Genomic DNA, 27,557 nt, shown 5'->3' with positions numbered 1-27,557 from the left:
TGACAAGCCAAGTTTAGGGTCCTGGGTGCCACCTTTGGTGTTCAACGATTAAAACTTAGGAGGCATAATAATAACAAGTTGCAAATTGTAGGGGCGAAATGTGCAAATTTTCCAGATGGAAGCTGTTGCGCTCACGCCTGCCTTAACAGCACAACGTCTGATCAATTGAAGAGGCTCACTGGAAGCCTTTCGGTTGAGAAAAGCACACACTAGTCAGTACAAGGTCGTACCAGTGTTTTTCCCCTGAAGCTTGAATATCGCCATGAATCTCTCCGCGCCCTCTCTTTCTCCAGAAACAATGGAGCTCCTTCCCCACCCTAGAAATTTCTCTCTCTATCCAACCCCAAAATGTTTGACCAAAAAAGGTTTTGATTTTTTTGGCTCCTCTGAAGCTCAATCTCCTCGTTTTGACTCGTCTGATCATCAACCTCGTCCAATTTCGGCCCACTCTTCTTCTTTCTCACTTCTGGAAAAAAAAGGAGGAAGGTTCCTCACATGTCGAAATTCATCTGATGATCGATGCAATGAAGTCTCGAGATGCCTAAGCCGTTTTCTTGAAATCCCATATTTTTAGTGGTAAAAAGAACCACTCGAGATTTCGTTGCTTTGATAATATCTCTTACTTGTGTATGAGTGTATTAAATAATTTGAATCAGTGAAATGTGTAGAAGGAGGGACATTTTTGCCTCTTGCACTCCACGCTTGTCGTTGTTGTTTGTTGTAATTGTTTTGTTGGCTGGTTTTCTGGGGCATGCCCGGTGTGCAGATGGGAATGAGGGTAAGACTTCCCCTGCAGCTATACCACTTGTTACAGCCCTCATTTACAGTCAAATTTCCAATCTTACTAAGGTATTCCACAATGATATCACCCAGGCTTTGGGATATTGCATCAAGGATGTGTAAGTTCTTTACTGTTTACCCCCTGAGTTGTCGGGATAGTTTTATTGCTGTGATCATTCTTGATTTAATAGTAGGCACGTGATCTTCTCTCTTCAGGGATGCTGATTTGAATGGAGCTTTCAATTTTACAAATTTGGATTTCTTGAATAATTGTGTCAGAAAGACAAAAGGTATGTATGCGTTTCCTTGCATGGGATCTATTTTAATTATATATGGACAGCCATTGTTTAAAATGGTTTTCAATTTGGTGGACGAAATTTGATTCTTTTAAGTGTATGCTAATGAAATGGGCAGAGATTAGCAATGCTAGTTACGACCTTTTTTTTGAAGTTGAGTGCACTTAAGCTATACATATCGAACTACAACAAGAGAAGTAAAGTACCATACTTCGATTCCACTGGCTAATCAATGGTGCTTGAGGAAGCAATCCTTCCCTCACTTTGTTTTTTGAGAGGAAAATTTATTTGAATTGTTGGAGAGAGTTAAACTTGATGCAAGGCTGAAGAAAAGCACTATAAGACTTAAATTGGAATGATTTTAGTGCTTTTATCATGTAAAAAGACTTTCTCCATCGTCTTTGGCTGCATGAACTCCATGCTTGGTCCTCTCTGTCATGTAGTATCTGATTGTATTTTGATTACAATAAACAGATGTCCCCCAGAGATTATGTACAGCAGCAGAGATGAAATTCTACTTCTCCGGCTTTATGGAAAGGAAATCAGCTGAGGCTCAATTTTTGAAACCCAACAGGAACTGTAATTTGACGTCGTGGGTCCCTGGATGTGAGCCTGGATGGGCTTGTAGTGCTGGTTCAAACGTAAAGGTTGACATGAAAAACTCAAAGTATATGCCTGATCGCACACATGATAGTCAACCTTGTTGTGAGGGTTTCTTCTGTCCTCGAGGTCTTACATGCATGATACGTAAGTGGATTTCACAATTTATGATTTTGGATGATTCCCTTAAGCTCTTTACTTTGTCTGCAGTCAACTTTTATTTGTTTGAGTTGAATATTCAATTAGAATGCATCTCAAGGCTAACTTGCTCCTGACTATTCTGAATCTGCTTTTTGTGCAATTTTCAAGTATTTTTTTTTTAATTTTTTTACATGCCAAAGCTCGGCAGGCCACTTAATAGCTTTAAGCTTGCTGATGTATTGAGTTCTCCTTGTGTATGAGAGGCATAGAAATGTGCTTCTAGAATTATGCAGTAACCAAGCTTAGTCTTTATCTGTACTAGTTTAATGCACATTCAAAATGGCGTAACATTCTTATTAAACGATGAGATGGGAAGGTTTCTCCTACTCCAAAAAGTGATTAGAAAAAAGAAACTCGGATCTTTTCAAGTTCCTATGTGATGTTGCTTTTTGTCTTACTAGTTAATTCAGCTGAACTGATATCCATGATTTTGGTTGCATATGTCTAGCTTGCCCTCTAGGTTCTTACTGCCCACTGGCAAAGCTCAACAAAACTACCGGTATATGTGATCCGTAAGTTCAATTCCCAACTTGACTATGTTTTCTTTATTACATGGAAACATTTTGGTTTTTATTTATGATCCTTTGATACATATGCTGGTAAAGATAATTTCAGATATCGGTATCAGTTACCTGCTGGCAAGCCAAACCACACTTGTGGTGGAGCAGATATGTGGGCTGGTGTTACAAGCAGTGAGGAGATGTTCTGCTCTGCAGGATCTTATTGTCCAACTACTACCAAAGAGGTTCTTTGCAGTCAAGGGTATTGATTTAAATCTTGCAGCATTTTTTTTCCTGGATCACAAGCTACAAAACAGCTGTTATTATCTTATTGTCCTCAATATATATAAAAATTCTCTGCCAACAGCAATTTTATAACCTTGGTTTGATCTTTGGCATCACCATTTGATGGTCTCTTAATTTCATGATTTTCAGACACTATTGCAGGCAGGGCTCTACAGCTGAAAAAGGTAAATAGTCAAAATCTCAAAGTTCTGCAAACTCTAGTTTTTTATGTTGTAAGTTATCAACTGCAAGATAACAGAAATGATTACAATGTTATCTGTTTAATCATGTAAAGCAAGAATAACTCGTTTACTGTAATGTCATTTTTCTTCCTTCCTAATTTGACCTTGTTAAATAAACTGATGATCGATTCTTGTTCAAATCTCTCTTCTAAATCTCTACTTTCTTAAAGATGGCATATGCTACAATGGTATATATAACCTTTAGGTGCATTTTTGCAGTTTGCTTCAAGTTGAGTACATGCAATCCAAATACAGACACACAAAACCTTCATGCGTACGGGGTCATTCTCATTGTAAGTGATATCTTGCTTAGTTCTGCATGAGTATCTTTGCATGTACTGTTCTATTCTCTGTTTGATATAGTTAAGCACTTGTCATTATTGTTTGCTTGCACTTGCATCTTGTAGTAAATCTCTGTTGGTAAGTTTATGTAGATTTTAAATCAGTTACCCGGCAGATCATAGTTTGAAATTTGATGCAAAATATGTCCTTCTTGCTTTATCCTTGAACAAATAGATGTACTACATTTCAAGATGCAGTTCACTAGTTGCAGTCTCTTATCTGGCAACTTTCTTTTTCTACTGTTGTGCTTTAGGATGGAGGAACAACATTTTACTTATTCTTCTCAAGTTAATGGTAACAGTATATTGTGTTTCTTTTGCTGATAAATGCAGGGTGCCTTAAGTTTTATACTTTTCATCTTCTATAATTTCTCCGATCAAGTCATCATGACTCGCTACAGAAGATTAGCAAAGTCCAGGGAAGCTGCAGCAAGAAGTGCCCGAGAAACTGCACAAGCGAGAGAAAGATGGAAGTCTGCTAAAGATGTAGCCAAGAAACGGGCCATGGGGTTGCAACAACAGTTGTCCCGCACATTTTCACGGAAGACAAATGGGAAGCAATCTGATCAGTTTCTGCCACCCAAAATTCCAAGTGATTCAACATCACAACAATCACACAAAAAGGAGCCAGGCCACCTCACAAAAATGTTGCAATCTCTCGATAATGATCCAGAAAATCCTGAGGGTTTTAACATGGCAATAGGAGATAAAAATATAAAGAAGCAAAAGGTCAAGCCTAAACAACTGCATACTCGCAGCCAAATTTTTAGATATGCATATGGCCAACTTGAGAAGGAGAAAGCAATGGAGCAGAAAACTCAGAACATGACTTTTTCGGGTGTAATTTCGATGGCCACGGATACCGATGTTAGGAGTCGGCCCACGATTGAGGTTGCTTTCAAAGACTTAACCCTGACTCTGAAAGGGAAAAACAAAAATCTCATGAGGTGTGTTACTGGAAAACTCTTGCCTGGTCGAATTTCAGCTGTAATGGGTCCATCAGGGGCAGGGAAGACAACATTCCTTTCTGCTGTGTTGGGGAAGGCAACTGGATGCACCATTTCAGGGTCAATTCTCATAAATGGAAGGCCTGATTCCATTCAATGCTACAAGAAAATTATAGGTTTTGTTCCTCAAGATGATATTGTCCATGGAAACTTAACAGTAGAAGAGAACCTACGGTTCAGTGCAAGATGCAGGTTTGTATTTGTTTACTTTATCTACATGCTTATTTACAGTGTTTACTTATTTGACAGTGCCTAACCCGGACTTGATTATGTAATTTGTGATTGTTCCAAGTGATTTATGAGTGCAAAACCTAGCTCAATTGGAAATTGCATTGCCTGGTTGTGGTAAGTAATTTAGAAAGTGTGGGATAACTAAATACTCAGATTTCTTCTTCAAGTTAAAAAATAAAAATCATTTATTATCTCCAAAGTTCTAGGCTTCAAAAAATGAGAGGTGACAGGTAATAACATCCAAAATAAATTCTGTGTTGCCTTATGACAAAGTATGTGATATTGTTTAGCCAAAAATATCTGATGTCTTTGCTCATATTCATGGGGGCATCAACCTTTCCATGTCAGTTTAATGCATCAACCTATTTTACCGGAATTAAGTATCCATCTCTGAACTGTTTTCATATTTAGCATGTCATTATTGCATCACTTAAAGTCTACTTGAAATTTCATGTGATTATACATAAGCTGTTTCTTGCTCAGGATTTTGTAGTTTCCTGATCCTGCTGCACATGCATGAACAGTCCCACAGAACACGCTTCTAGTAGCTTCATATTTTCATGTTTTGATGGTTTAGAGTGTGAGTCATCATCTGCGAGTGATCACTTTTTGATTAAGCATTTAGTCTTAAAGTTTGAATCTTCTTTCTTAAAGTTTCACCATGCTAATTCTCCCTTAAAGTTTGAATCTTCTTTTGATTTGACATTTAGTTGAATATACTCCACATGGACTGATTATTCTTGTATAAATTTTAATGGACTCGAAAACCATGAAGGCTACCTGCAGATATGCCAAAACCTGATAAGGTTCTTGTGGTTGAAAGAGTCATTGAGTCCCTCGGTCTGCAGGGAGTGAGGGATTCTCTGGTTGGGACGGTTGAGCAGCGTGGAATTTCTGGAGGTCAGAGGAAACGAGTAAATGTTGGACTGGAAATGGTCATGGAACCTTCTCTGTTGATTTTGGATGAGCCAACATCTGGTTTAGATAGTTCATCTTCCAACTTACTTCTCCGGGCTCTTCGACGAGAAGCTCTTGAAGGTGTAAACATTTCCATGGTTGTTCATCAACCCAGGTATGTAATGTTTTGCACCAATGCTCGTTTTGGTTGGGAAGTTGACTATGATATGGCTCAAACTAGAGGTTAAAACTATAAACGGCTAGTACCCCTTTTGGCTCTTTATGGCTAGTGGACTTATGTCTTAAACCACCTAATAGACATGTTAAGGCAGCAAGTGGCAATGCCCTTCCGTACCTTAAAGAGAATAAATAATCTCCTTTCCTTGCATTCAATCAGTGATAGATGAAAAAAAGGCTGCTGATGAAGTTTTGCACAATCTGGTTGTGCAAACATATGTATACTATTCAGTGCTCTGTATGTTTTATCCTATAAGATCCAGCAAATTAAAAAGTAAACAGAACATACATGTTGCGAGTTCACGTTCTTACGGTTGCCATTTAATTGCTGTTGGAATGTGCTTGTCTTTTTAACCATACATTTGAGATGTCATGACTTGTCCTTTCCTGCTCCAGTTACACATTGTACAAGATGTTTGATGACTTGATACTTCTAGCAAAAGGTGGCCTTATCGTGTACCACGGACCTGTAAAGAAAGTGGAAGAATACTTCGGAAGTATAGGAATCAATGTCCCGGAACGTGCCAATCCTCCAGATCACTTGATTGACATTCTAGAGGGCATAGTGAAACCTGGAGGAGGTGTGACTGTTCAGCAGCTCCCAGTTAGATGGATGCTTCACAAAGGTTATCCAGTACCCAATGATATGATGCAATATTTGGATCAAATTGCTTCATCCTCAACTGGTGTAAATGCGAGTGCTAGTGGAGCCAGTGAACAATCTTTTGTTGGAGATTCATTGCAGGAAAAGCAAGAACATATGCAACATATCTTTTTATCATCCAGTGACTTATCTAATCGAGTCACAGCTGGTGTTCTCCGACAGTACAGATATTACCTTGGGAGGTATTGAAGTTTTGTTCACATCAAATTATACGCTATTGTATTTTTCGACAATCTTAAGACAATACAAATACAAATTGTTAGTTACAAGAAAGAAACTGACTGACAAGTCTACCAATCACCGTAGAGGATTATGTTAAGAAAAATTGTATCATAACACACTTATAAATAATTTATGCAATGCATCTTTCTCTTGAAGATGGTGAATATGACTAGCTTGAATAATCACTTATCATCAGTGGCCTGTTGTCGTAGGTTGCCTTGGTTGTTCTATCTTGTTATTACTGCATTAATGTGCTTTAACGCTACAGGGTTGTCAAGCAGAGATTGCGAGAAGCTAAGATACAAGCAGCGGATTATCTTATCCTTCTGCTTGCTGGAGCATGCTTAGGAACTCTTTCAAAAGTGAAGGGCGACACATTTGGCTATCGTGGTTACATGTATACTGTCATTGCTGTTTGTAAGTAGAACAGTGGCAATATCTGTTTGATTGTGTTCTTATCAATTTCACAGAATCCGAGATGGAATGAACTTCCTAGTTGTTAACTGACATTATCTGTTTGTCATGCTTGTTATAGAAGCTTCATAAAAGTTAATTTGTTAACTCTCGTGTGAAGTATGGCAGAAAGCTGTTGTGGTTAATTTTCGCTCACATGTTGTATTTTATTTTATGCAATTTACTCCAACTTTTTCATCGTAACCAATCATTGATTATCTTTAATTTCCAACTTGCAGCTCTCCTCGGCAAGATTGCAGCTTTGCGGTCATTTTCACTGGACAAATTACAATACTGGAGAGAGAGTGGAAGTGGCATGAGCACTTTAGCTTGTTTTCTTGCAAAGGATACCATTGATCACTTCAATACACTAATCAAGCCTTTGGTTTTTCTTTCAATGTTCTTTTTCTTCAACAATCCTAGATCAACCTTCTTGGATAATTACATTGTATTGGTTTGCCTCGTCTACTGTGTGACAGGCATGGCATACGTATTTGCCATCATACTTGAGCCTAGTCCAGCACAACTGGTATGTAGTAGGGGCCATAACATTTAATAACTTATGACTGGCATATGCGGTTGGTTTGTGTTTATTTTGTCCCACTGATACTAATCTTCCTTGTTCTGGAAATGCAGTGGTGTGTTCTTGTTCCTGTTGTTCTGACACTCGTTGCGAATCAGGATGAAGGAGATAAAATAGGGAGTGCTCTAGCCAACTATTGTTATCCAAAATGGGCACTAGAAGCTTTCGTAATTGCTAATGCTCAAAGGTAGATAAGACGCTCTTGTACTTATACTAGTGATTACTGCTAGATGGTTATCCAGGTATATGCATGACACGTTCTCCTTCACGTGCACTCGCTAAAGGTCAAGCGATCTGTCAATGCACGGTGATGAGTTCTTAGTTGTAATTGATCTCTAGGTGTCATCAATGCAATCGAGTCATGGAAATCATTGCAGAATTGTGACACAAAACTCGGTTGCTAACCGTGAAGCCATCTGTCACGGCAACATGATGATGTTGTTTTACTGATAGTTTGTTCAGAGTCTTTAAGTGACTTTCTGAGCGTGTTGTGAGCACAGGAGAGGTTCTCTTAAAATGATTTGTGCGGATGAGTTTTTTATGTAACAACAAAAACGATCTGATGTTTAGGCCTGGAAGTGCTCATAATTTGTCTTTATTTTTCTCTTCAGATATTCTGGAGTGTGGCTGATAACGCGCTGCGGAACGCTACTGCAATATGGTTACAGTCTACACGATTGGACTCCATGTCTAGTTTATCTCCTACTCTGTGGCGTAGGTAGTCGTCTATTAGCTTTCTTATGTTTGGTGACTTTCGGGAAGAAATGAGGTCGAAGTTGGGTTCTTGCCAATGATAATTTTTGTACAAATACAGGAGGATTAGTTTTTTTGACAGACTTTGTATCATAGTTACTGAATTTTGGATTGATCAGAGGATAAACAGTTTCTGACTAAGGAATAGGAGATAGTACTGCGGCCACACAGATTTTACAACAAAAGGATGTGTATTGATTGCGTCGTCATCAAGGCCTTTTTGTTTTTTGGTTCTCGGATTCCCTCTTTGCACCTATCCATCCATGTGCACATTTTAATCTTGTGGCTAAACTACGAACTGTTTGTCTCTCTGCTTTGATCTTTTATCGTTTCAATTGTAATAATGAAACTGAGAGTTCAGATGCGGAAGTGCTGATTAGCATATCACATTACATTTTCGACTCCCAACTCTTGTTATAAATTCCAAATTCGTGGATTTTTTTTTGGCATCCTGGTGATTCGTTGTAGAAAGGAATTATGGAAAACTAGTCTCCGAGTTGAGAAGTTCACATTGATATAGCAAAGTATATGTATAAAAAAAAATTAGATTTTTTTTGGGGTGGCATGAATCACAAAAATACATTATCACAGTCTAATAGTGAGATTTACTTTTTTTTTTTTTTTTTTTGTAATTTTAGTAAAAAAAAAAAAAAAATGCTGCAGGTTTTGCTTCGAAAGCGAATTTCAATTTACACTACTAATACTGTGCCACTCTTTACTCATCATCAAGTACTAGAAGTCTAGAAGAGCGTAACTGCCAACTCCCATCCAGTATATGAATCGTAGCGCAACATGAAATCGGTGTTTAGAAACGCCGCCTTCACTGCAATCTCAGTGTCCCGCTCGTCCACCTCCTTAAACCCTAAACCCATTTCTCTCTGCTTGTCTCTCTCACTGTTTCCTCCTCCCAAATTCCCTCTCATTTCCAACTCCATTCCCAAAAACGTAACGGTTGCGGGGCTCAGCTCGATTCGCTGCTGTTCTCTCAGTTCTGCAACGTCAATGACGACTGCGCCCGAAGGTGAAGCCCATGCTCCTCCCTCACCCACTTCTGATAAACTTGAGAAACAGTTCGAGGACTTTCGGCACCATCTAGAAGATTCTGGCAACTTACGCGAACGGATTCGTGCTGTCGCCACGGAAATTGACTCCACTACCAGGCTCATGCACTCTAGCCTCCTTCTCGTTCACCAGACCCGCCCCATCCCAGGTACTCTCTCTCTCTCTCTCTCTCTCTCTCTCTCTCTCTCTTTTCTGTTTTTGTTGGTTGGGTGGGTGGGTGGGTGGTGGAGAGGGAAAGGGAAAGGGAAGGGGTTTGTAATTTTAGCTATTATCTTTCTTTTACGCTGCAGAATTTGGTTGAGCCATGGTTTTAGTTTAAAGATTCTGCAATTTTTTGTTTCCAATTTTTCTTGGGTTGTGATATGTGTAGTTGTTCAACAAGCATTGACTTTGAATTTCTGGTTGCAAAATCATATCAATTATCCTATAACTTATACCTGTTATGCTCAATCAGAGGTCCTGGAGAAGGCAAAGGGCCAGATTGATGTGCTGAGAGATCTTTTTAGTAGGATTGCGGAAATTATCCGTGAATGCCCTGGGCAGTACTATAGGTAAGTGGGAGATTTCAACTTGTATCTTATTATGTTCTGTAGCTTCTAGTTTCTCACCTGTTACTCGGCCAGTAGTTATAGAAGGTCATGTCCCTTTTAAGCAGGTTTCATGGGGATTGGAGGAGTGAGACCCAGACTGTAGTCTCGTTGCTAGCTTTTATGCATTGGTTAGAAACTGGGACGCTTCTTCTACATGCTGAAGCTCAGGAAAAACTCGCATGTATGTTTTCATTTATGCTTACCTGGAATTATAACTTCCAAATGATAGGTCAATTCTTGAATGCTTTGCGCAGTTTATCTGCATGATGCATACGTCTTTTTTAAGTACAAATAAAAGGCTACAAGCTAGAGCTCTTCTACGTTTCCTTAATTTATGTGCTTTTTTCCATTTTCACAATTGGGCATGAGAAAAGCTTCTACTGTGATATCTTAGGCTTCCTATTTGATGATTTAAGAAGATTCTGTATCAGAAAATATTTGAATGTTTTGTACTACCTCTACTGTTGCTGTTACTGTCACACATGGATTCTTCGGATAGGATTTGTCGAATGACTTAGGACAGGGGTATACCTCATTCAACATTTCCTAATGTGTAGCCAACTAATCATCTGCTTGTACTTTTGTTTGCTTAATTATTTAATTGTCTCATCATTTTGTTTTGTTTACTTTTACCATATCGGTTTAGGTCTGTGTGGAGATTTTTTATTTTATCTTTTGGTCCATGATGCAGTAAATTCTTCAGAGTTTGGGCTAGATGTCGAAGACTATCTTATTGGTACGTGATTTCAGGTTTCTGTTATATGAATCTTTCTGTTGACAATGTTAGCAAAGCTAGCTTGGAAAGAAAGATATGTTGTGCTGTTAAAGGCCACAGTCTTGTGTTCTTTTCTCTGGAGGGCTTATTTGGACTCAACTAGAATGCCATAACTTTGTTGGCACTGATTTACTTTTACTCTAAAAAAAAAAATTTCAGAATGTCTATTTTGTGTTAAGGCCCTTAGAAGGATATTAAAAGCTGGAACACCAGATTAGAAATTTGTCGTCTTTTTGGAGATAAATATGCATGTGATTGGGTCTTTTTTTATATATATAATTTTTAAAACTCGTTGGCTTCTTTGTTAGGTGCCATCTAAAGGATTCTTATGTCAATTGAGTTGTGCATTTCTTGTCCTCTAAAATGTTGAGTTTTTAGTCTCCTGTTTCATACTTTTGAGGATATACTGATCTATGCTTTTCTGTTGTGCAGGAATTTGTTTTATGTCTAATGAATTGGTAAGCACATTATGGAGGTTGAAAATAATGTCTTTTGGTCTCTTGTTTTGACCTGGAAACTGAAAGTTACTTTTGTTGACATTGTTTTAGCATCAAACTCATCTACAGTAGAAATTACCATAAAAGGCTTTTGGGTTCTGATGGTAATAATATGATCTGAAAGAAGTAAAAAATGAGTTATCTGGCATTAATGAGCATCAAAAGAAGATCTCCCAACTTCTTTAAGAATGCTCACAACTCACATTAAAAATTAATGTCTGAAAGCAACAAGAAACCTTGGTGTGTTTCTCATTTTGCCAGAAATCCTAAAGGAGCTTTTGCATGAAATCGTGGATGATGTCTGAATGTCTCTCTCTACATCTGTCTTTTTTTTTTTTTTAATTCCCCTCTGGTGGGACATTATAAAGGCATTATTGTATGTTTCTCATGTGGATAAATAGTTCTTTTCAACAAAATGAGGGTTTTTTTATTGTTTTGATTTATTTTAGCTCATAAATTTTCTCAACAGAAGTAATTCTGATGTGCCATATGACATTCTATGAGTTTGCTATACACTGGACGTTGTTTGCATGTCTACAGTGTTTTCGTCAGATAACAGTTATTGGTCCTGCAGCCTAGATATGTGGTGAACCAAGTCACTGCTGGAGATTATGACTGTCCTCGCAAGGTCTTGAAGTTCTTAACGGATCTGCATGCATCGTTTCGCATGCTTAATCTCCGGAATGACTTTTTACGCAAGAAGTTTGATGGTAAGCTAATAATTCTCACAACCGCCGTTCATGTTTTAACCTGTCATCGGAAGCCTTCCTGTTTAACTCTTTATTTTTTAATTTCTTATTTTACTTTATTCTTGTAAAGCTTTTCCTTCCTGTATCTTCGTATGTGCTTGAGAAGGCTACTTAATCTGCCAGTTCTGATTGCATATTTCTTTTGGGTGACTGCCTGAATTTATTATTATTTGGCTTTTCAATGAATTCCTACTTATATATTCTCTCGCTCATGACAGGAATGAAATATGATCTTAGAAGAGTGGAGGAAGTGTATTACGACGTGAAAATTCGAGGCTTGGCAACCAACGGCGAGTTAGACGGAGATAAAGGAATAAAAGATCAAACTTGACTTGCTTTGCTTTTGCTCATTCCTTATACTGTTTCTGATATGGGCCCAATGATTTTTTTTTTTTTTGGTTGGGGGTTTTTGTGGGTTGGGGGTTGGTGTTGGAGGGTGTCTACCTTTCAAATTTTATACCATCTAGGATGTAATTTATATCTTTGCAATTATGTTATATTCATGATCTTTTGCATATGATAGTTTCACAAAGATAGTGATGCTCGATCTAGCTAAAAGAGTGGATAGAATGGTGCTCGTGCGCCAGGACGTTGGGTTTATTGGAATTCGTTTTGTTGGAATGTCCGGGTATACTCATTCCTCCTGCTTCACTCTCTTATTCCTTGTCTTTTAATTGCACCTAGGGCTTCAAACGAATTGAGCTGCTCGCGAGCAAGTCAAGCTCAACTCGAACTCGATCAATATCGAGCTCGAGCTGGCTCGAGTCAAAATTGAGTTCGTACTCGAGCTCAAGATATTAAGTCCGGTTATATATATATATATATATATATGTATATTTTTTTTATTTTAAGTATATATGTATATTTATTTATTTTAATAGTAAAATTATATAAATATATATCTTTAATATTTTATTATTTATTAAGAAAAAAATATTATCTTATTTATTTTTTAAAAAATAATTATTTTTTATTTTTTTCGAGCTCGATTTCGCTCGAGTTTGAAATTGTCGGCTCGTCGAGTTCGAATTCGAGTTCACTAAAATTATGTCAAGACTCGGTTCGATTAGATCAAAATTCGACTTGATTCGACTCGTTTGCAGTCCTAATTGCACCTGGAAGGTAAGTTTTTAGAGGTTGATGTGAAATTAGGAATTTAGTTATTGTAGTATTTCTCTTTCATACATCTGTATATTTTCTATCTTTGTTCGTGAAGTTATAATGTATAATAATAAAATATAGTAATTGTGATTTACACAATTAGAAATGATTGAGGGACATGTTTTTAGTTTAGGGTAAGTTAAGATGGAGTTTAAGGTGTTGAAATGTTGGAAAAGTAAAGTTGGAAGGGTATGAAGAGGGGTATGAGGGTTAAAAAAGTTTGCTGAAATAGCAAAGTTAAATAGAGAGAAAGTATATTAATGCAACTTCAGATAATACTAATTGTTGGTGTGTATTTATATGGTAAATCATGTGTAATTTAGATACATTGATGAGGGTTCATTGGGCACCAATTAAAAAATTTTCTTTTAATTTATGGATTTGTTTTTTAAAATGGGTGTTCAGTTTACATTCCTTAACACGCTTAAATTTCAAATGATTTACAATATAAATGCATGTATTCACATTTATTGTATTTCTTGTATTTATATACTTTTCTTAACTAATGACATTTATGTTTAAAAAAAAAAACTTAACAAACAAGTGCCTACATGGCCAATGGCAGAGCCAAGACATTTATATAGGGGATGCAACAATAATTTTTTGTTAAATTTAAAATGTATAGTTTGTGGACTTTGGGTATAGCTAAGTGTTTATTATAAGTTTAATAGGCATAAAACAATTTATCCAAAATTACAAAAATAAAATAAAAACTCTCTTGAACTTATTATTTATTATGTATAGTAAGTTTCAGGTCATTCAATGGCATAAATTTGTAAAATTGTTAATATTACACAAAAATATAAGATGTACATTCTAGTATACGTGGCTGAACATACAAGTAAAGTTCACTTTTAAGTAAAATTGAAATTTTGTTTTATTTCAATCTTCCATTCTTGAAATAGTAAGGATAATTGTAAAAAATTTCAACACTTCAGGGGACGAATATGGGGTTATATAAAATTTAAGGTACAAAGTGGGGGAAGGGAGGGGATGAGAGGGGAGAAGGAGGCAGGAGGGGAGGGGACGGTGAAGGGTGGTGGCGGTGATAGATGATGGTGTTTAATTTTTTAAAAATACTCAAAATACTTTTAAAATTCTAAAAATGTCTCAAATACATCTCCAAAGTCACTCCTAAAAATATTTAACTATTTACAAAAGAAAAACATATATACCTTTATAGTAAATTTTTAGACAAACACCCTAAAAACACCTAATCCATGTGGTTTGAATCTTTCATTTGAAACTTAAATTTTAAAATATTCAAAAGAAAAATGTCAATGTATAAAAGTCTAATTTGGAACTCTTTATGGTTGTGATTTAAAAAAAGGTCCAAGTTGGTTAGTATTTGCCTCAAATTTTTGCATCCATGATTTCATAATTTTCCTTTCAACTTACAGCTTGATTTGTTTGATGTTAAACCACTTGTTAACTGACAGTCAAATTTTCTTAAAAAAAAGAATTAATATTTATACACTGTCAGTGTATACATCATTATTATTAAATATATTACAATTTATCTGAATTTAAATTTAAATTTTAAATTTTTTTTCATGTATCATGTATATAATCGTAACGATCTACACTGTCAGTGAATGTTTACTCAAAAAAAACAACTGACAGTCAAATGAAGAGATTAGAGATTCTAAGTTAAATCAAAGGACAGTCAAATGAAGAGATCAGAGATTCTAAGTTAAATCAAAGGAGGTCAACTTTAAGGTTGACAGGTCATGGCATCGGCAACAACACTCTAGTCGCTCTCGCCACTACGCTCCTACACGCGTCGCCACAGCGGACTCCAAACACAGATTACACTACCAAACTCCTAAACATCTTTTGGATTCCGTCGAGTTAGTGTAGCACTGCAAACCTTGAATTTCTCTTCTCGATTGCTTCATCTCTTATTCTAGGAGTAGTGCTAATTGCTATTGTTGAATACTGCGAACTTTACTGCAAGGATTTTTTTTTTCAACCCCCTCTTTGGCGGATATATTCTCTCTCACTCACCGTACACTGCTCTGCGGTGGTGGTTAAAAAAAGGGGAAAAAAAAAGCAACTGAAGTTTTTCAATTGCTGCTTCCAACTTGACATTGGTGCAGGTAAGCTTTTTCCCTCAAATTGTGTTTCTTATGGATTTATATGTTGATTTTGCTTTCTACATTGCTGCACATGCACCCAATTTGGTTGTTGCTTTCCAACAATTGTCACAATGTTGGTTTTTTTTTTTTCTCTCTCGTTAAAATTGGCTGTCTTTGTTTTATTTCTTTTTGGCGTTTTTAATCCTTTTCTGCTTAATTTTTAAATCTCTGTTGTGGGTTTGAGAGGGGGTTGAACGGAATTTGCGTGAAAGCAAGTTGAAATGTTTTTATTCTGTCTATTCCAACTTAATCTGAACATGGTGGAAAAATGTGGTTTTAAGGTTTAAGAAGCTGCATTTTTCTGAAGTCTCGAAGGGAAAGAGAAAGTGGTTAAGTTGAAAGAGAATAAGAGAAGCTACATTTTGTTTCCTGCTGTTCTTGATATCAAGATTGTGAAGTTAAATAGATGTCAGATAACTTGGGGAGAAGGAAGTGCTTGGTTCTAACAGTTCCAGACTATTTCTATAATTCTGGATTTTGCTGAAAGAATTGTGAATTCATCATTCAAAAAGTCATGAGCTTTGCAATTTAATGTTTAAAACTGTGATTACAATTCCAAATTGAATTTTCATAAGAAGGAAAAGAGGGAGAAGGAAAAAACTTCTGTTAACTTATCTTTTGGGCAAATGGGTCTTGAGAGTATCTTGCAGGTGACTACGTTTGAAAGAGGAAAGGGTCTATACATTTTGTATAAATTAAACAAGAGAGACAAAGAAACAGCAAATCATCTACTTTTCCACCGAAATATACGGCTTTTGAGAGTATTGAGTCTATTCAATGCTATTAGGTGCTGTCTGGTGGCTTTTGCAAAGGAGGGGCAGAAGGGTTTCTGCAGTCATAGGCACTTTACCAATTTGCAATTTTTGAAATACGCGCAAAGAGAGAAGGGAACCTTAAAAATAGTTAAATGGGGCTGGGGTTGTTTCTTGCTTGTGGTTTCAGGGATGTTACCTGACTCTTTTTCCTCTTTCTGAAGTTTTTGAACACTATGCTTCTTTGCATGGTAGTCCCCTTTGACGCTCATTGTTGGATGTCCTTTACTTGTCAAAATGTTAAAGTTTTGCTAAATTTGAGTTTTGAGTCTTTGTAGATGAACCTTATGGCATGACCATCAGCTGATTCAATGAATGCTCTGAGGAAATAAGTTTTCCACAAACTCTGAGTGATCAATCTATTCAGGGTATATGATTACACCCACGCCAATATACTGTTGTTGGTTGGAGAACTGCTTTCTGCATATCTGATGTGAGAATTTTTCTTAGAGTTCAAAATTAATTTGGCACTTGCATGGTCAGTAGTAGTTGTTAACTCTACACGACATTCCAAGATCAGGAGTTATTATGTTCTAGCAACCAATGGCAGCTGATTATAATTCCATTCTAGGGACTTGCTGTCCTTTGCGTTGAAGCACCATGCATGTGCCATGTAACTGCTTGACTTAAAATTTTAGTTAGCTTTCTTAATTTGGTATGTAGTTGTTGGGCTAATCCAAAAAAGCTAAAGATATCTATAACAATTACTTCTGACTTGATTGATATTCTTGGCCTTTTGTTTGTGAGACTCTTCATTTATTACTTATCTATCAGGTCATGGAGGATGAATCTGCTATTCCTGTTTTAGAAGATGAGGCAATTCAATTTGAGTGTCTCCTTGTTGAGCCCCAAGATGATCATGTTTCAGTGGATGCTTTCTTATGTTTTCATAGAAATAGCCCAGAGAAGTGCATGGAAATGGAAGATATTCCCTGCAAATTTGGTATAGCCTGGAAACTAGTAGCACTACTGGACTATTCTCTCGTCACCAACATTTACCTCTTGTTTTAGACAAATGCATTCATGTCTAAACCATGAAATTAATGGGAAGAAACTTTTATCTAGAAATTAATAAGATACTGATAATACCCTTTTTTGCAAGCCTGACACCGAAATTCATTGCGTCGTCCATCGTGTACGGATCATAGGAATCTGCTGCTATCTCTGGAATCATACTTTAATTCATCTGCTGCTTGATGGACTTGTTAGTTGCATAAGCTCTCTACTTAATCTACCAGTGTCTGTTTTTCTCAACAGGTGGATAAATCCACTGTGCTAAGTTGGCTGAGTTTTCTCTTTTTGGACTTCTAGATTACTGATGTCTGACTCTTGTAATCTGGAGTAAACATTTCCTTTTTGACTTTTGTGGAATTCAATCTGTGTTGACCTTTAAGCTTTAGTAACTGGGGAAATCTTGTCACTTATATTCTACTTTTTCATTTCTTCAGCGAGGAAATTGTACTGGAGAATGATTTTGGTGATGAATGTGATCCATAACACATCAGAAAAAAGGCAGTAGTGATAGTAATGCCGGGCCTGCAGCCAATTGTGCATCATTTCCATTAGTTTGTGCTACGATGTGTTTGAGTGATTTGTGAAAATCTATGTCATTATCATAGCCTAATGTTAACAGCCTATTGTGTTTGCGCATTCCTTTATTTGAATGAATTATTAACAGCTGATTTTTGGTCTATGTTTTGGATGCTATAATTCTTTGTTAATGTGAAAGTTTAGATATTAGCTGTCTCTCCTAACCAATTATACACCAAGTTTTCAAGTTCAGATGGACTTCTTTAGTAGTCCATATAAATTTCCTTGATGGAAGAAAGACTACGTACATTTTATCTGTATGCCACTATTTCTCATCAAAGTGAATATAGTGTATATTAGTTCTGCCCCATGTTTCTCTATATGTGGCTACAAATCATTTGAGGGTGCAAAATTTATGTTGCATTTTGTCCATGTTTGGAATGCAATAGGTCATCCAGTTTAAATGCAACACCATATCACAAGTTCAGGTTTCCATCTACGGTCATAAACCCTGGTAGATATGCATCATTGACTTCTTCAAGAATTTGCTTATTGGTCATCAAATGGAAGAACTGTGTTCAGTATTAAAAATAGTTTGTCTGAATATTCCTTAGTTAACAAATAGGATCACTTATAATGTAGATTATTTGTTTACTTGTTTACAAAGGTGGGGACAATTTTGGCACTGATCCTGAGCGGAAACATCTACTGGGACAAGAAGTATGCATTCTATCCTTTCTTTGACTTCTAAATGGTTTTAATCTTCTGCAAATGCTTGTTGCAACCTTGTAGACTTCTGTATCTTGAGCTATTATTACTTTTGCCGGGAAAATTTAATGGATTTTTAAACTGGATGTTTAAAGTATCAAGCTTTCTTAGGATTAAATTAAAGCTTTCTGCATATGCTTCCCACATCGTCTTGTACTGATGCAGCCTGGAGTTGCTGCTTACAATTAGTTCCTCATTCCATATCATGAGAATTTTTAATTGGTTGTGAGTTACTGTGATGTTGACTTGTGTTATCTAGCTTATGAAAACTTAATTTGTGCTGACAAGGAAGGTCATGGCACTTTGTTGGCTTAATCGGACAGAATGCACTACAAGAACATCTTTATCTGTTTAGTTTGATATATTCTGGGAGATGGGTTATATGAGCTTTCTTTTCTTGCCTAATGCAAAGATAGGCATATTGACTAAGGACATAGATGGTGTTTCCTTCTACGCAAGAAATCCCAAGTCCTGGGGGTACTTAGGGTTGGACACTGAAATACTTGAGGGCATAGAATCCATTCTCTTTATTTGTCCGACAATCACTGAGGCATATCTCTTCCTGCATATCTGCACCACTAATCTATTTCTCCAGATTAAGTTTGGAAATTTTACCGTCTGTCAAAACTGCTTCTGGCCTTTCATTTGCTTAGAGCAATATTTCACATGCTTGACATGACATGAATAAAAAGCTATTTGTTTTTTTTTTCCGGAACCTTATTAGTTATTACTGTTTTATGGACTGCTGTTTTAGCGGGGACTTGATATAAAGCACAGTGAAATTGAGGCTGAAAATTTTCTAGCACCAAATGGTCCATCTAGTGTATGTGAAGATTATCTTCTAGGTGAGCTTATCTTCTACAGTTACATAGTGTTCCTGTGCCATATTGCTGTTGCTTTAGCTTACCCCACATTTTGTAACATCATTCAGATGCTGACTTTGGAGAAAATGGTAAAAAGTTGGATCATGATTCAGGTATAGAATTGCAGAAACTAGTATCAGGAAGTTATGATCCAGCGGACAATGCTGGTGATAATGAGACTTCTCATAAATCAGATTTATCGGGTCCTACTGTTCTGAACAAGTGCATGGGCGATCCTGACATGAATGACAGCACGTCACATGATATTTTTAGCTGCACTGCTGATAATGAAATGTCGCTTGAGGAGAGGTGGTTCAAATACCCTACATTTACTGTTGAAAATATGGAGGAAGATGTTTCAAGCTTGTTTTTGGAAAGCAATAACAAAACGATGGGTTGTACTCATAATGTTGCATCAGGAGAAGTGCTTTGCCCTTTGACTGCTAATCAAGAAACTAAACATGTCCCGATGGGCGAAAATAAAAATGTGTCTCTTCTAGGGAAGGATGTATCACCATCAAAGAGCCCCATCCAAGCCAGCATTGCTACTCATGCTGAAAAGAGATTGCGTAAGCCCCCACAGAGGTTCATTGATGAACTATCAGAACCTAAATCAAGACCTCCCAAAAGAAGAGAGGTTTCTACTCCATCTTCAAGGGGTAAATTTCCCCGAGTTGGTTCTCACAAGCATTGTGATATTAAATCTAGAGCAGAGAGATTATCTTCTGAGGACTCTGCAGGAAAAGCTATCCAAGTGCCATTCGGTCCTATTGTTCACAAAGAGAGTTGGACAAGTTGTGCTTTGCCTTTGGTACAGAAAGAGAGTCGGACAAGTCGTGCTCCTATTGTAGCAAAGGTAAGAATGGAATATCATCACCTTTGGCCTCCTCATTGAACTCTGAAGATTTTGATTGATATTTGGCGGTGGGGGTGGGGGGATACTTGAGTAGGACCACAGCAGTATGATTGAGAGTGACCTAATATTCTGGCATGCACAAGCGATGACAAATTCTGTTTTTCAAGAATAGTTAAATTTCATTCTCATACAGCAACTTGATTTTGCTATTTTGTCAGTGAGCTGGTCATCCATGAAAATTTTAGGACCCTGCACAACCCAAAGCCTCTTAATACATATGAATGATGAAATATCAAAGTGAATGGAAGGAAAAAGAGAAAACTAAATGGAAGGAAGGAAAATTTATTTTGGAGAATTTTGTACATGTAATTGATAAAATGCTTGTCTAAACCTTCAAATTAGTTGACAATTTCATCTGTTCAGGTGTTACAACTTGATAAAAAACCTTTGTTACAACCCCATAAACAAGCTTTTGTACCACGCCATAAAGAAGCTGTGCTACAACCCCACAAAGAAGCTGTGTTACAACCCCACAAAGAATCTTCAGTGGATGAGTCAGAAGAGGATGATATTGCAGAGGTGAAATTGGGAGAAGATGGTGGCCGACGGAAGCATCATATTTTATGGACTGTTTCTGAGGTCAAAAAGTTGATTGATGGTGTTTCTAAGTATGGGGTTGGAAGATGGAGCCGTATAAAGAAAGACTTGTTTCCATCATCGGCACATCGTACACCTGTAGATCTTAAGGTAAATCCACTCTTGCTTATTTCATTTTAAGAATTTAAGATATCTGAACTCTGAAGCTCTTTATACTGGCTCTCAACATGTTTCAGGACAAATGGAGAAATCTTTTAAAAGCAAGCTGTGCTCAAATAGAAGGCAAGAAAGGGGTTAGTTAAACTATCACTCTCCTTTTACCATTCTTTTTTCTTTCTCTCATTTTTATTTGTTCATTCTTCTCTTTTTGTTCATATTTTGCTTCTATTAAATATTCTCTTGGTGTTGGTTTACATGGCCTTGTATGTTGGCTGACTTGCACCGAAGTTCACATAACCTTTCACATTGGTTGCACATTGTGAAACTTTTGGGAGTTTGTATAACCTGGAGAACTGGAACTTGCTGCAACACCAGTGTGTGATGGTGAACATGTCCAGTTTCCTATATATGTTTGTGAATCAAGTGTATTTTTCAAACCTTATTGTCTTGTAAATATTGAGAATCCTGCTTGGATAGCATGTAGAAATAAAGCTTAAAACGTCTCCACTGATGCAATTACCCATAATCTTCAACCCAACCCTTTCATTTGGACTTGTTTCTTTATGCAGTTTTTGTACCGCATTTATGATGTAGGCATTAATGTAGTAGGATTATCCGTGCAGGAAGATAGGAAACGTAATTTGGCTTGGCGTCCTCTGCCGAAAACCATCTTACGACGTGTCAGTGAACTAGCCACCATTCATCCATACCCAAGGGACCTGCGGTCCAAGCGCTAGTGCTGCTTTACCATGATTCTTCCTCCTCTTAGCCTCGTTGGCGCAAACTACTGCTGTTAGAGTTGCAACGGAAGGATAGTTTGAAATTGCATCGCCTTGACCAGCCATGGAAAGCTGAGACATTTCTGGCCCCTTTCTCTACTCGTGTAGTTACTTTGTATGGAGAGACATCTAGAAACTTGGAACTTGCCATATTATAGCGTGCACATAGTGACTGCAGTCATTGCCACTGCTTCTAGATCTGCAGGAAAACTTATTAGTTCTGGGGCAATTAGTTTCGTGATCTTTCTTTTTAATCGTCTCTGTATGAAAGATTCTAGTGGGTTCAATTCTTGAAAATTGGAATGGAAGTGTTGGATGATTGAAAGAAAAACAATTCTACCACTCGATATTCCGTCACTCCGAAAAGTGACAGTGCATCGCATTATACCGTCCCTTTGACAAAATTGGGATCAATTCCCGCATAAGCCATGACCAAACATGAAAGTCTGCATTGAGAATCCGAAGCTAGCGGAACTAGACATCGGATCTGGGGCGCCCATGCCAAAAGCAAGAAAAGTTGAGTTACATCATATGTTTTTCCCTCGGAAGAAATGCCCAATAAATGAATCGCAGAGAGGAGAACACAACAATAAATTGTGCATTAGTTTCTTCTAATCCAGGAAATCATGCGCAGAATTATATAGCATCTCTTCTATTTGTTACAGCACTTTTTTTTTTTTTCTTTTGTTGATAAGTAGAGCGCAGATTATTTGCGTTTGGATTGGTCATTTTTTTAAAAACAAGATTTTCATACACAATATTACAGTAATACACAAGCAAAAACAACTACAAAAATATCAAAAATAACCTTAAAAACACGAAAGCAACCTCATTTACGGTAAAAGCTTTTCACTTTCATTGTTATAGTAAAATATTTCAAAAACGTCCTAAAAAACAGTTAATCCAAATGGATCCTATAAAATGCTCTACTATTTTGGTCTGTCAGAAAAACACTCCTTTTAACATTTTATTCACACCCCCCGCGCACGCATTCTTTTGGTCCTCCAAATCTTCCATGACACTATTGTTCCATTGTTAAAATGTTTTATAGAGGATTCAAGATTCAGTCTTGACACCCGAACTAAAAATAACTGGTGGTAGCAGTTACAAGGTGAAAAAGATGGCAGTATATGGTGGTAAAGGATGGGCCGATATTTTTTTTTATTACATTTATTTATTTATTTATTTTGGAAACGCTAGGCCTAAGCTAATTGCAAGGAACCAAGTCTTGGGGCGGTCGCTCCTCTGCCACCCACCCCTAGTAAACTTGTCAGCTCATCTGGTGGATCCCGGAGCTTCAAAAAGTCTCTATGCACGGGTAAGCTGACAATCCCAATCCCTGGAAAGCCACTCCTCCAGTTGAGCAATCAAATTGTGATGAGGACCATCCCGGTTATCCTCTGTAATCAACAGAATGCTTGTTTGGGAATCAGACTCCAAAATAGCAGTAACATTTCTATACCCCAACTCCCATGATAATCATAGGCCCATACCGTGGATCGAGCATAGCCCAGAGTTCAGCAGCCACGTTGCTTGCCATACGCCTATACCCTCCTTGGCGCAAAAACTACCCTTCCAAAACACTCCCCTTTGCATCTCTCAGTTCAGTAGACCCCCTGCGCCATCATATCCTGGATTTGTTTGACGATGACCTATCTACGTTAACTTTCATCCAACCTTCAGGAGGTTTCAACCGACCAGCTAATGGATCTTACCTCTTTAGGGTTTTGGGCTCACTTTCGAGGATAACACCAGCTGGGCTTGCTTTGCTTCGGCTTCCAGTTCCCGTGCCTTCATTTTCAGCTCCCTGTCATTTCCCACAGCATGAAATTCATTTCTAGCATTCCAAGCAAAGTATGGGACTTTCTGGAAAACGATGGGCCAGACGCTTTGCTGATTCATTCCAATGTCCGAGTTATTCAAGACTCCAGTCCACCCAATGCTGTAATGGTTTGTCAAAAAAATTGCTTCCACGAAGTTTGTCCACCCAATGCTGTAATGCTGTAATCATTTGACAAAGTTTGTCAAATGAAAGCGAACCCGTAATCAAGCAGGAGATGCCATTGACAAACTTTGACATACAAACTTACTTTCCAGTACAGAGTACATGCCACTGCAAGCGCCAAGAAAGAAGGCAGACATAGGACTACACACACACAAGTATATATAACTTTGAGGTGAATGGAGTCTCCTTCGTTAAGCGACGCAGAGTCACTTATCACGATACAGAGCGACACTTATTATTAATAACTTAAGATATTCAGGAGTGTATCTTGTACACACGGTGTTTGTAGCTAATTAACCACCTCCGCTGTCATTATTATCGTTGTTACCATTATCATCACCACTGCTGGAGCCGCTGCCGCTTCCCCACTGATTATAGTCCTGTCTAGGTATATTATGATGATTGTCGGTGCTGCTATAAGGGTACTCCATTCCCCACTTCTCCCTCACCTTGCTAACAGATGGAAGCACCGACACCGATGTGGAACGGTACAAGGCGCAGGCGCGACCGCAACTTTGAACCGTGGATGCAACTCCATTTTCAACACTTACTCTTTCTTCATCGTGCATTCCTCCCATCATAGGTCTACGTGGAGCTGCCAAGCAGGAGCAAACCATCAACCCCACCAAGAGAACTGTAACCACCTTCATATTCTTAATTTGTAGCTGCAAAACATCAAGAAAAAAGCCCATGATTACACGTAACATATACCCGTAGGAAGCTAAAGCGCTGACTTTTTTTCTTACCGAGCCCCGACGTAAACGAGCTTAGATTTTGCAAATTAAGAATTTGCACCGCATGAGGAGATTCCCGAGCTAGCTCCGTTCGTGCCTGTGTCAAAAGGACTCAGTTCACCAGGATTTTATATAGGCGGATGGGGAGACAAGTGCATTGGTGTTCGAGACATCAAAAATCTACTTCATCATGGCGGGCCTTTCCACCAAAAATTGCAAAAGGGTGAGTTGGTTTCCCCAGAGAATTTTTATGTCATACTTTTTCACAGGATTGGACTCATTGTGGGGATAAATTTCTTGCTCATTAATCAGTACTGAGCAGCCAAAACAGGAAAGTTCCACTGAGGAAGTGGGACTACTGCTCAAGAAGTCAGCCTGAGCGTAATGGGGTTTCCTGTTTTACTTGCTTTATGGTTATGACTAATGAAAGCTAGGAATAATTGAGTGTGTTTAATCACCCAACAAAGAAAAAGTACTAAAAAGGATTTTAAGTTCGTGGGTTTCAATGGATTATGTCGGAAATGTCTATATATGGGGCATAATGAACTTATTTAATTAGAGGACCATTATCATTATGCATACTAGCCAAAAAGCCTATTGCTTGGTGGAGGAAAAGCAATCCATTTGAATCTAAGTGCTTGAAACTTGACAATGGTTGTGAGATTCGGTTATTCAGAGACAGCCTCGGTGAGAGCAGAAAATTGGATAAGTTGAGCCTATACATACCGGTAGGGCAGGCGCAGCTGGTACGACAACCACATTGCTCAGGCTCAGCTCTCCTGTTTAACCAAAACCAGCATTCCCTGGCTGATGGAATTTGCCGAAAGCTTAGTGTTTAGCGCATGCACCGACTAGATTAGATGGATTCAGGCGTTCGCAAAATCTGAGTCACCTGGCAGTCCAAGGCCTAAGCAACTACTGGCTAACATGGTTAAATCTTTCTCCCATGCACGTTTGCTTAATTTGATAGGAACAGAGGAAGATAGGTAATTCTGGTCCAAGATGACCAACCCTGGCCCTTCAGTTCGTGTCAGCATTCATGTAATTCAATCCTAACTTGTAGTACCAATTAACCAAGAAGCAATCATAATTGGCCACTTTGTTTTTAATATTTTCCAGCCAAACAAACTACTCCCTATATTCAAAGAGAAGCAACTTTCACTTCTTCTTTGTATTTCACTCTCTCTTTCAAAGTTTCTCGCTATTTTTCAACAAAAAAAAGAAAAAGAAAAAGAAAAAGAAAAATCCACGAGAGATGGCACGAACTTAGATTTTTATTTTTATTTTTTTAAAAAGAAAAACCGATCCGACAACAAATGAGATAAGCATGATAACCCAAAAAACTTAAGAAGACGCTCACACATGCATTGCATGGTGAAACCGGAGCTCCGATTCCTTGGGTGGAAGACATCGAGAAAGGCAAAAGCCCACGGATGGATTGGAGTAGCGTGCTCCAATGGGCCATGGCCCAAAGGAGCAGCTATCAGTCATCAACGACAGGCCTGCAGCCTGCTCAGTTGGACTTATTTCTAATGGAGCCGTGTAATTAACCTGCGCGACTCGACCGGCTTTCTTAGGAACGGGCCAGTCCCATGCCATGGTGGGTCAAGCATCGTTGTAACGGGCCAGCAGCAATGACTCATTGGGTAGTGGAATTAACAGCTTCATGTCTTGTCTCCCTGACTCCCTCCCCGATCTTCGCAGTACTAAGACTCCGTTCGATAAAATTGAATTTGAATTCTGAATTCTGAATACTAAATAATTAATTTGCTGAATATTAAGCACTGAAAAGAGATATATGAATATCTAAATCTTAATGCTGAACATATTTATACTGTTTGATAAACATTTATAACTTAATGCTTAATAAACTAAATTGTACAATTTTGCCCTTCTATCTTTCAATCCAAAAAGGAAATAGAACATATGATTTAATTAGCTTAAAATTGTTAGGTATGAAAATAACAATATTTATTTTTAAATCAAAGTAATATAAAAGAAGAAATATATTATGGAAAAGTCCAAATATCGGTGCAAATATATTTTAAAATCAGAGTTTGATAAGAAAAGTCCAAATATAAGCAAAAGGAAGCTGCAATAAACAAGTTTTAAATTCACACCAAATTATATAGAAATTTAATTACTTCAATGGAAAAATGTTGAAGCAAAACAACAAATAATCAATGTCACTTATCTTGGAAAATATGAATTTGAGATCGGTGAGTACGGTAGCAATAAAAAATTTTGGGAGGAAAAAAATGACAAAATTATGAAAGAGTAGAAAGATGGAAATAGATAAGGAGTAAACAGATGTGAGGAGCATGGAGAAATTGTAAAAAAAACATTAAATAGGAAGAAAATAGAAGTAGAAAACCATTAGACAGAGAATGTCAGGTTGTTTAATTAGATAAGGATTTTGGATAGAGAATATTAGGTTGTTTAATTCAATAAGAATTTTGAATGCAGTTAACAAACAAGGATAGATTTGGTAGGTAAAATAAAGTATTTGAAGTAAATCTCTTGATTCTTATCAAATTAAGCATTCAGTTACGATTCTTGTACTGAAAAAAATACATACAAATTCAGCACCACTTAATAAGTTCAACAAAAAAATTTTTATTTATCAAACACCCAAAACATCTGAATGAATTTAGTTTCAACACTTTTTTATGTTATCAAATAAACACTAAGAGTAGGAGATATTATCAGATGCTCCGACCCCTTCCATTTACTGAGAACAACCAATCTAATCGAAGTAAAATACATATACATATATATATATATATATATATCATAGCATATAGGTTCACGGATTTTGGATTCTTGATAATGGACAAGAAACTTAACCACCATAAGGTGGCCTTTTAAAATTTTTCTTTTTAAAAAGGGAGAGAAAGAAAGAAATAAAAAAAAATCCGAAAAACACGGAACGAGATGAATGAATGCGGCTGGTTGGGTAAATATGGAGTACACTTAGTAGCAGTAGCAGTAGTAGTTGGAATTGTGCAGGTGCCAGCTAGAATAGGCTGCAAAATGCACGTGGAAGCAGAGTGCTGGAGTCCAATCAAATGATTGGGAGGAGGAAGGTATTGTGGTAGTATTTACTATTTATTAGGCAGGAGGACACGAGTCAGTCCGGAAAAGCAAGCAGAGTTGAGGGAGTGAGCGGAGGCGAAAAATAGTGGCCAGA

General features: G+C 37.5%; 3 protein-coding genes and 1 long non-coding RNA gene across 7 annotated transcripts; 3 read left to right on the top strand and 1 right to left on the bottom strand.

Moving 5' to 3' along the window:
• Positions 1–173: 173 nt before the first annotated feature.
• Positions 174–8,531, top strand: LOC113696211 (ABC transporter G family member 28). Its single transcript, XM_072052160.1, has 14 exons — positions 174–899; positions 997–1,070; positions 1,551–1,823; positions 2,326–2,389; positions 2,493–2,639; positions 2,813–2,847; positions 3,124–3,197; positions 3,579–4,444; positions 5,259–5,555; positions 6,014–6,463; positions 6,772–6,920; positions 7,196–7,485; positions 7,593–7,726; positions 8,151–8,531. Exons 1-14 carry the CDS (start codon positions 661–663, stop codon positions 8,305–8,307), a joined length of 3,249 nt encoding a protein of 1,082 aa, XP_071908261.1. The 5' UTR covers positions 174–660; the 3' UTR covers positions 8,308–8,531.
• Positions 8,532–9,016: 485 nt separating this feature from the next.
• LOC113696214 (uncharacterized) lies at positions 9,017–12,480 on the top strand. Of its 2 annotated transcripts, XM_027215609.2 has the most exons (7): positions 9,025–9,502; positions 9,809–9,905; positions 10,010–10,125; positions 10,636–10,680; positions 11,152–11,177; positions 11,791–11,926; positions 12,184–12,480. In XM_027215609.2, the coding sequence occupies exons 1-7, from the start codon at positions 9,085–9,087 to the stop codon at positions 12,294–12,296; spliced, it is 951 nt and encodes a 316-aa protein (XP_027071410.2). In that variant the 5' UTR covers positions 9,025–9,084; the 3' UTR covers positions 12,297–12,480. The 2 variants fall into 2 exon arrangements, with proteins under 2 accessions (XP_071908259.1, XP_027071410.2); XM_072052158.1 differs by lacking the exon at positions 12,184–12,480 and having other exon boundaries at positions 9,017–9,502; positions 11,757–11,930.
• A 2,374-nt stretch (positions 12,481–14,854) lies between these two features.
• Positions 14,855–21,970, top strand: LOC113696212 (uncharacterized). Of its 3 annotated transcripts, none has more exons than XM_027215607.2 (9): positions 14,855–15,225; positions 16,355–16,444; positions 16,851–17,019; positions 18,274–18,326; positions 19,129–19,219; positions 19,306–20,093; positions 20,517–20,840; positions 20,927–20,983; positions 21,473–21,970. In XM_027215607.2, exons 3-9 carry the CDS (start codon positions 16,854–16,856, stop codon positions 21,584–21,586), a joined length of 1,593 nt encoding a protein of 530 aa, XP_027071408.2. In that variant the 5' UTR covers positions 14,855–15,225; positions 16,355–16,444; positions 16,851–16,853; the 3' UTR covers positions 21,587–21,970. The 3 variants fall into 3 exon arrangements, with proteins under 3 accessions (XP_027071408.2, XP_027071407.2, XP_027071405.2); XM_027215606.2 differs by having other exon boundaries at positions 16,355–16,509; XM_027215604.2 differs by lacking the exon at positions 16,355–16,444 and having other exon boundaries at positions 14,857–15,225.
• Positions 21,971–22,460: 490 nt separating this feature from the next.
• Positions 22,461–24,543, bottom strand: LOC113695704 (uncharacterized). Its single transcript, XR_011815382.1, has 2 exons — positions 24,380–24,543; positions 22,461–24,298 (listed from the first exon to the last, which is right to left on the bottom strand). It is a non-coding gene; the product is annotated as an uncharacterized lncRNA (long non-coding RNA).
• Between the last annotated feature and the right edge of the window lie 3,014 nt (positions 24,544–27,557).

Source organism: Coffea arabica, chromosome 6c (assembly GCF_036785885.1).
Source record: "Coffea arabica cultivar ET-39 chromosome 6c, Coffea Arabica ET-39 HiFi, whole genome shotgun sequence".
NCBI lineage: Eukaryota > Viridiplantae > Streptophyta > Magnoliopsida > Gentianales > Rubiaceae > Coffea > Coffea arabica.
The sequence above is the reverse complement of the archived record's forward strand: the minus strand, read 5'-3'. Positions and strand labels throughout refer to the sequence as shown.

What these genes read in the sequence shown, in the direction of transcription:
- LOC113696211 (XM_072052160.1), top strand. Translation starts at nt 661, where the DNA reads ATGTGTAGAAGGAGGGACATTTTTGCCTCTTGCACTCCACGCTTGTCG. An exon ending in GAGGTTCTTTGCAGTCAAGG is followed by an intron (nt 2,640 to 2,812) that starts GTATTGATTTAA and finishes CATGATTTTCAG; the next exon opens with ACACTATTGCAGGCAGGGCT. An exon ending in ATGGTTGTTCATCAACCCAG is followed by an intron (nt 5,556 to 6,013) that starts GTATGTAATGTT and finishes TTCCTGCTCCAG; the next exon opens with TTACACATTGTACAAGATGT.
- LOC113696214 (XM_027215609.2), top strand. Translation starts at nt 9,085, where the DNA reads ATGAAATCGGTGTTTAGAAACGCCGCCTTCACTGCAATCTCAGTGTCC. An exon ending in CCAGACCCGCCCCATCCCAG is followed by an intron (nt 9,503 to 9,808) that starts GTACTCTCTCTC and finishes ATGCTCAATCAG; the next exon opens with AGGTCCTGGAGAAGGCAAAG. An exon ending in TGTCGAAGACTATCTTATTG is followed by an intron (nt 10,681 to 11,151) that starts GTACGTGATTTC and finishes TCTGTTGTGCAG; the next exon opens with GAATTTGTTTTATGTCTAAT.
- LOC113696212 (XM_027215607.2), top strand. Translation starts at nt 16,854, where the DNA reads ATGGAGGATGAATCTGCTATTCCTGTTTTAGAAGATGAGGCAATTCAA. An exon ending in GTGCTCCTATTGTAGCAAAG is followed by an intron (nt 20,094 to 20,516) that starts GTAAGAATGGAA and finishes TCATCTGTTCAG; the next exon opens with GTGTTACAACTTGATAAAAA. An exon ending in GTACACCTGTAGATCTTAAG is followed by an intron (nt 20,841 to 20,926) that starts GTAAATCCACTC and finishes AACATGTTTCAG; the next exon opens with GACAAATGGAGAAATCTTTT.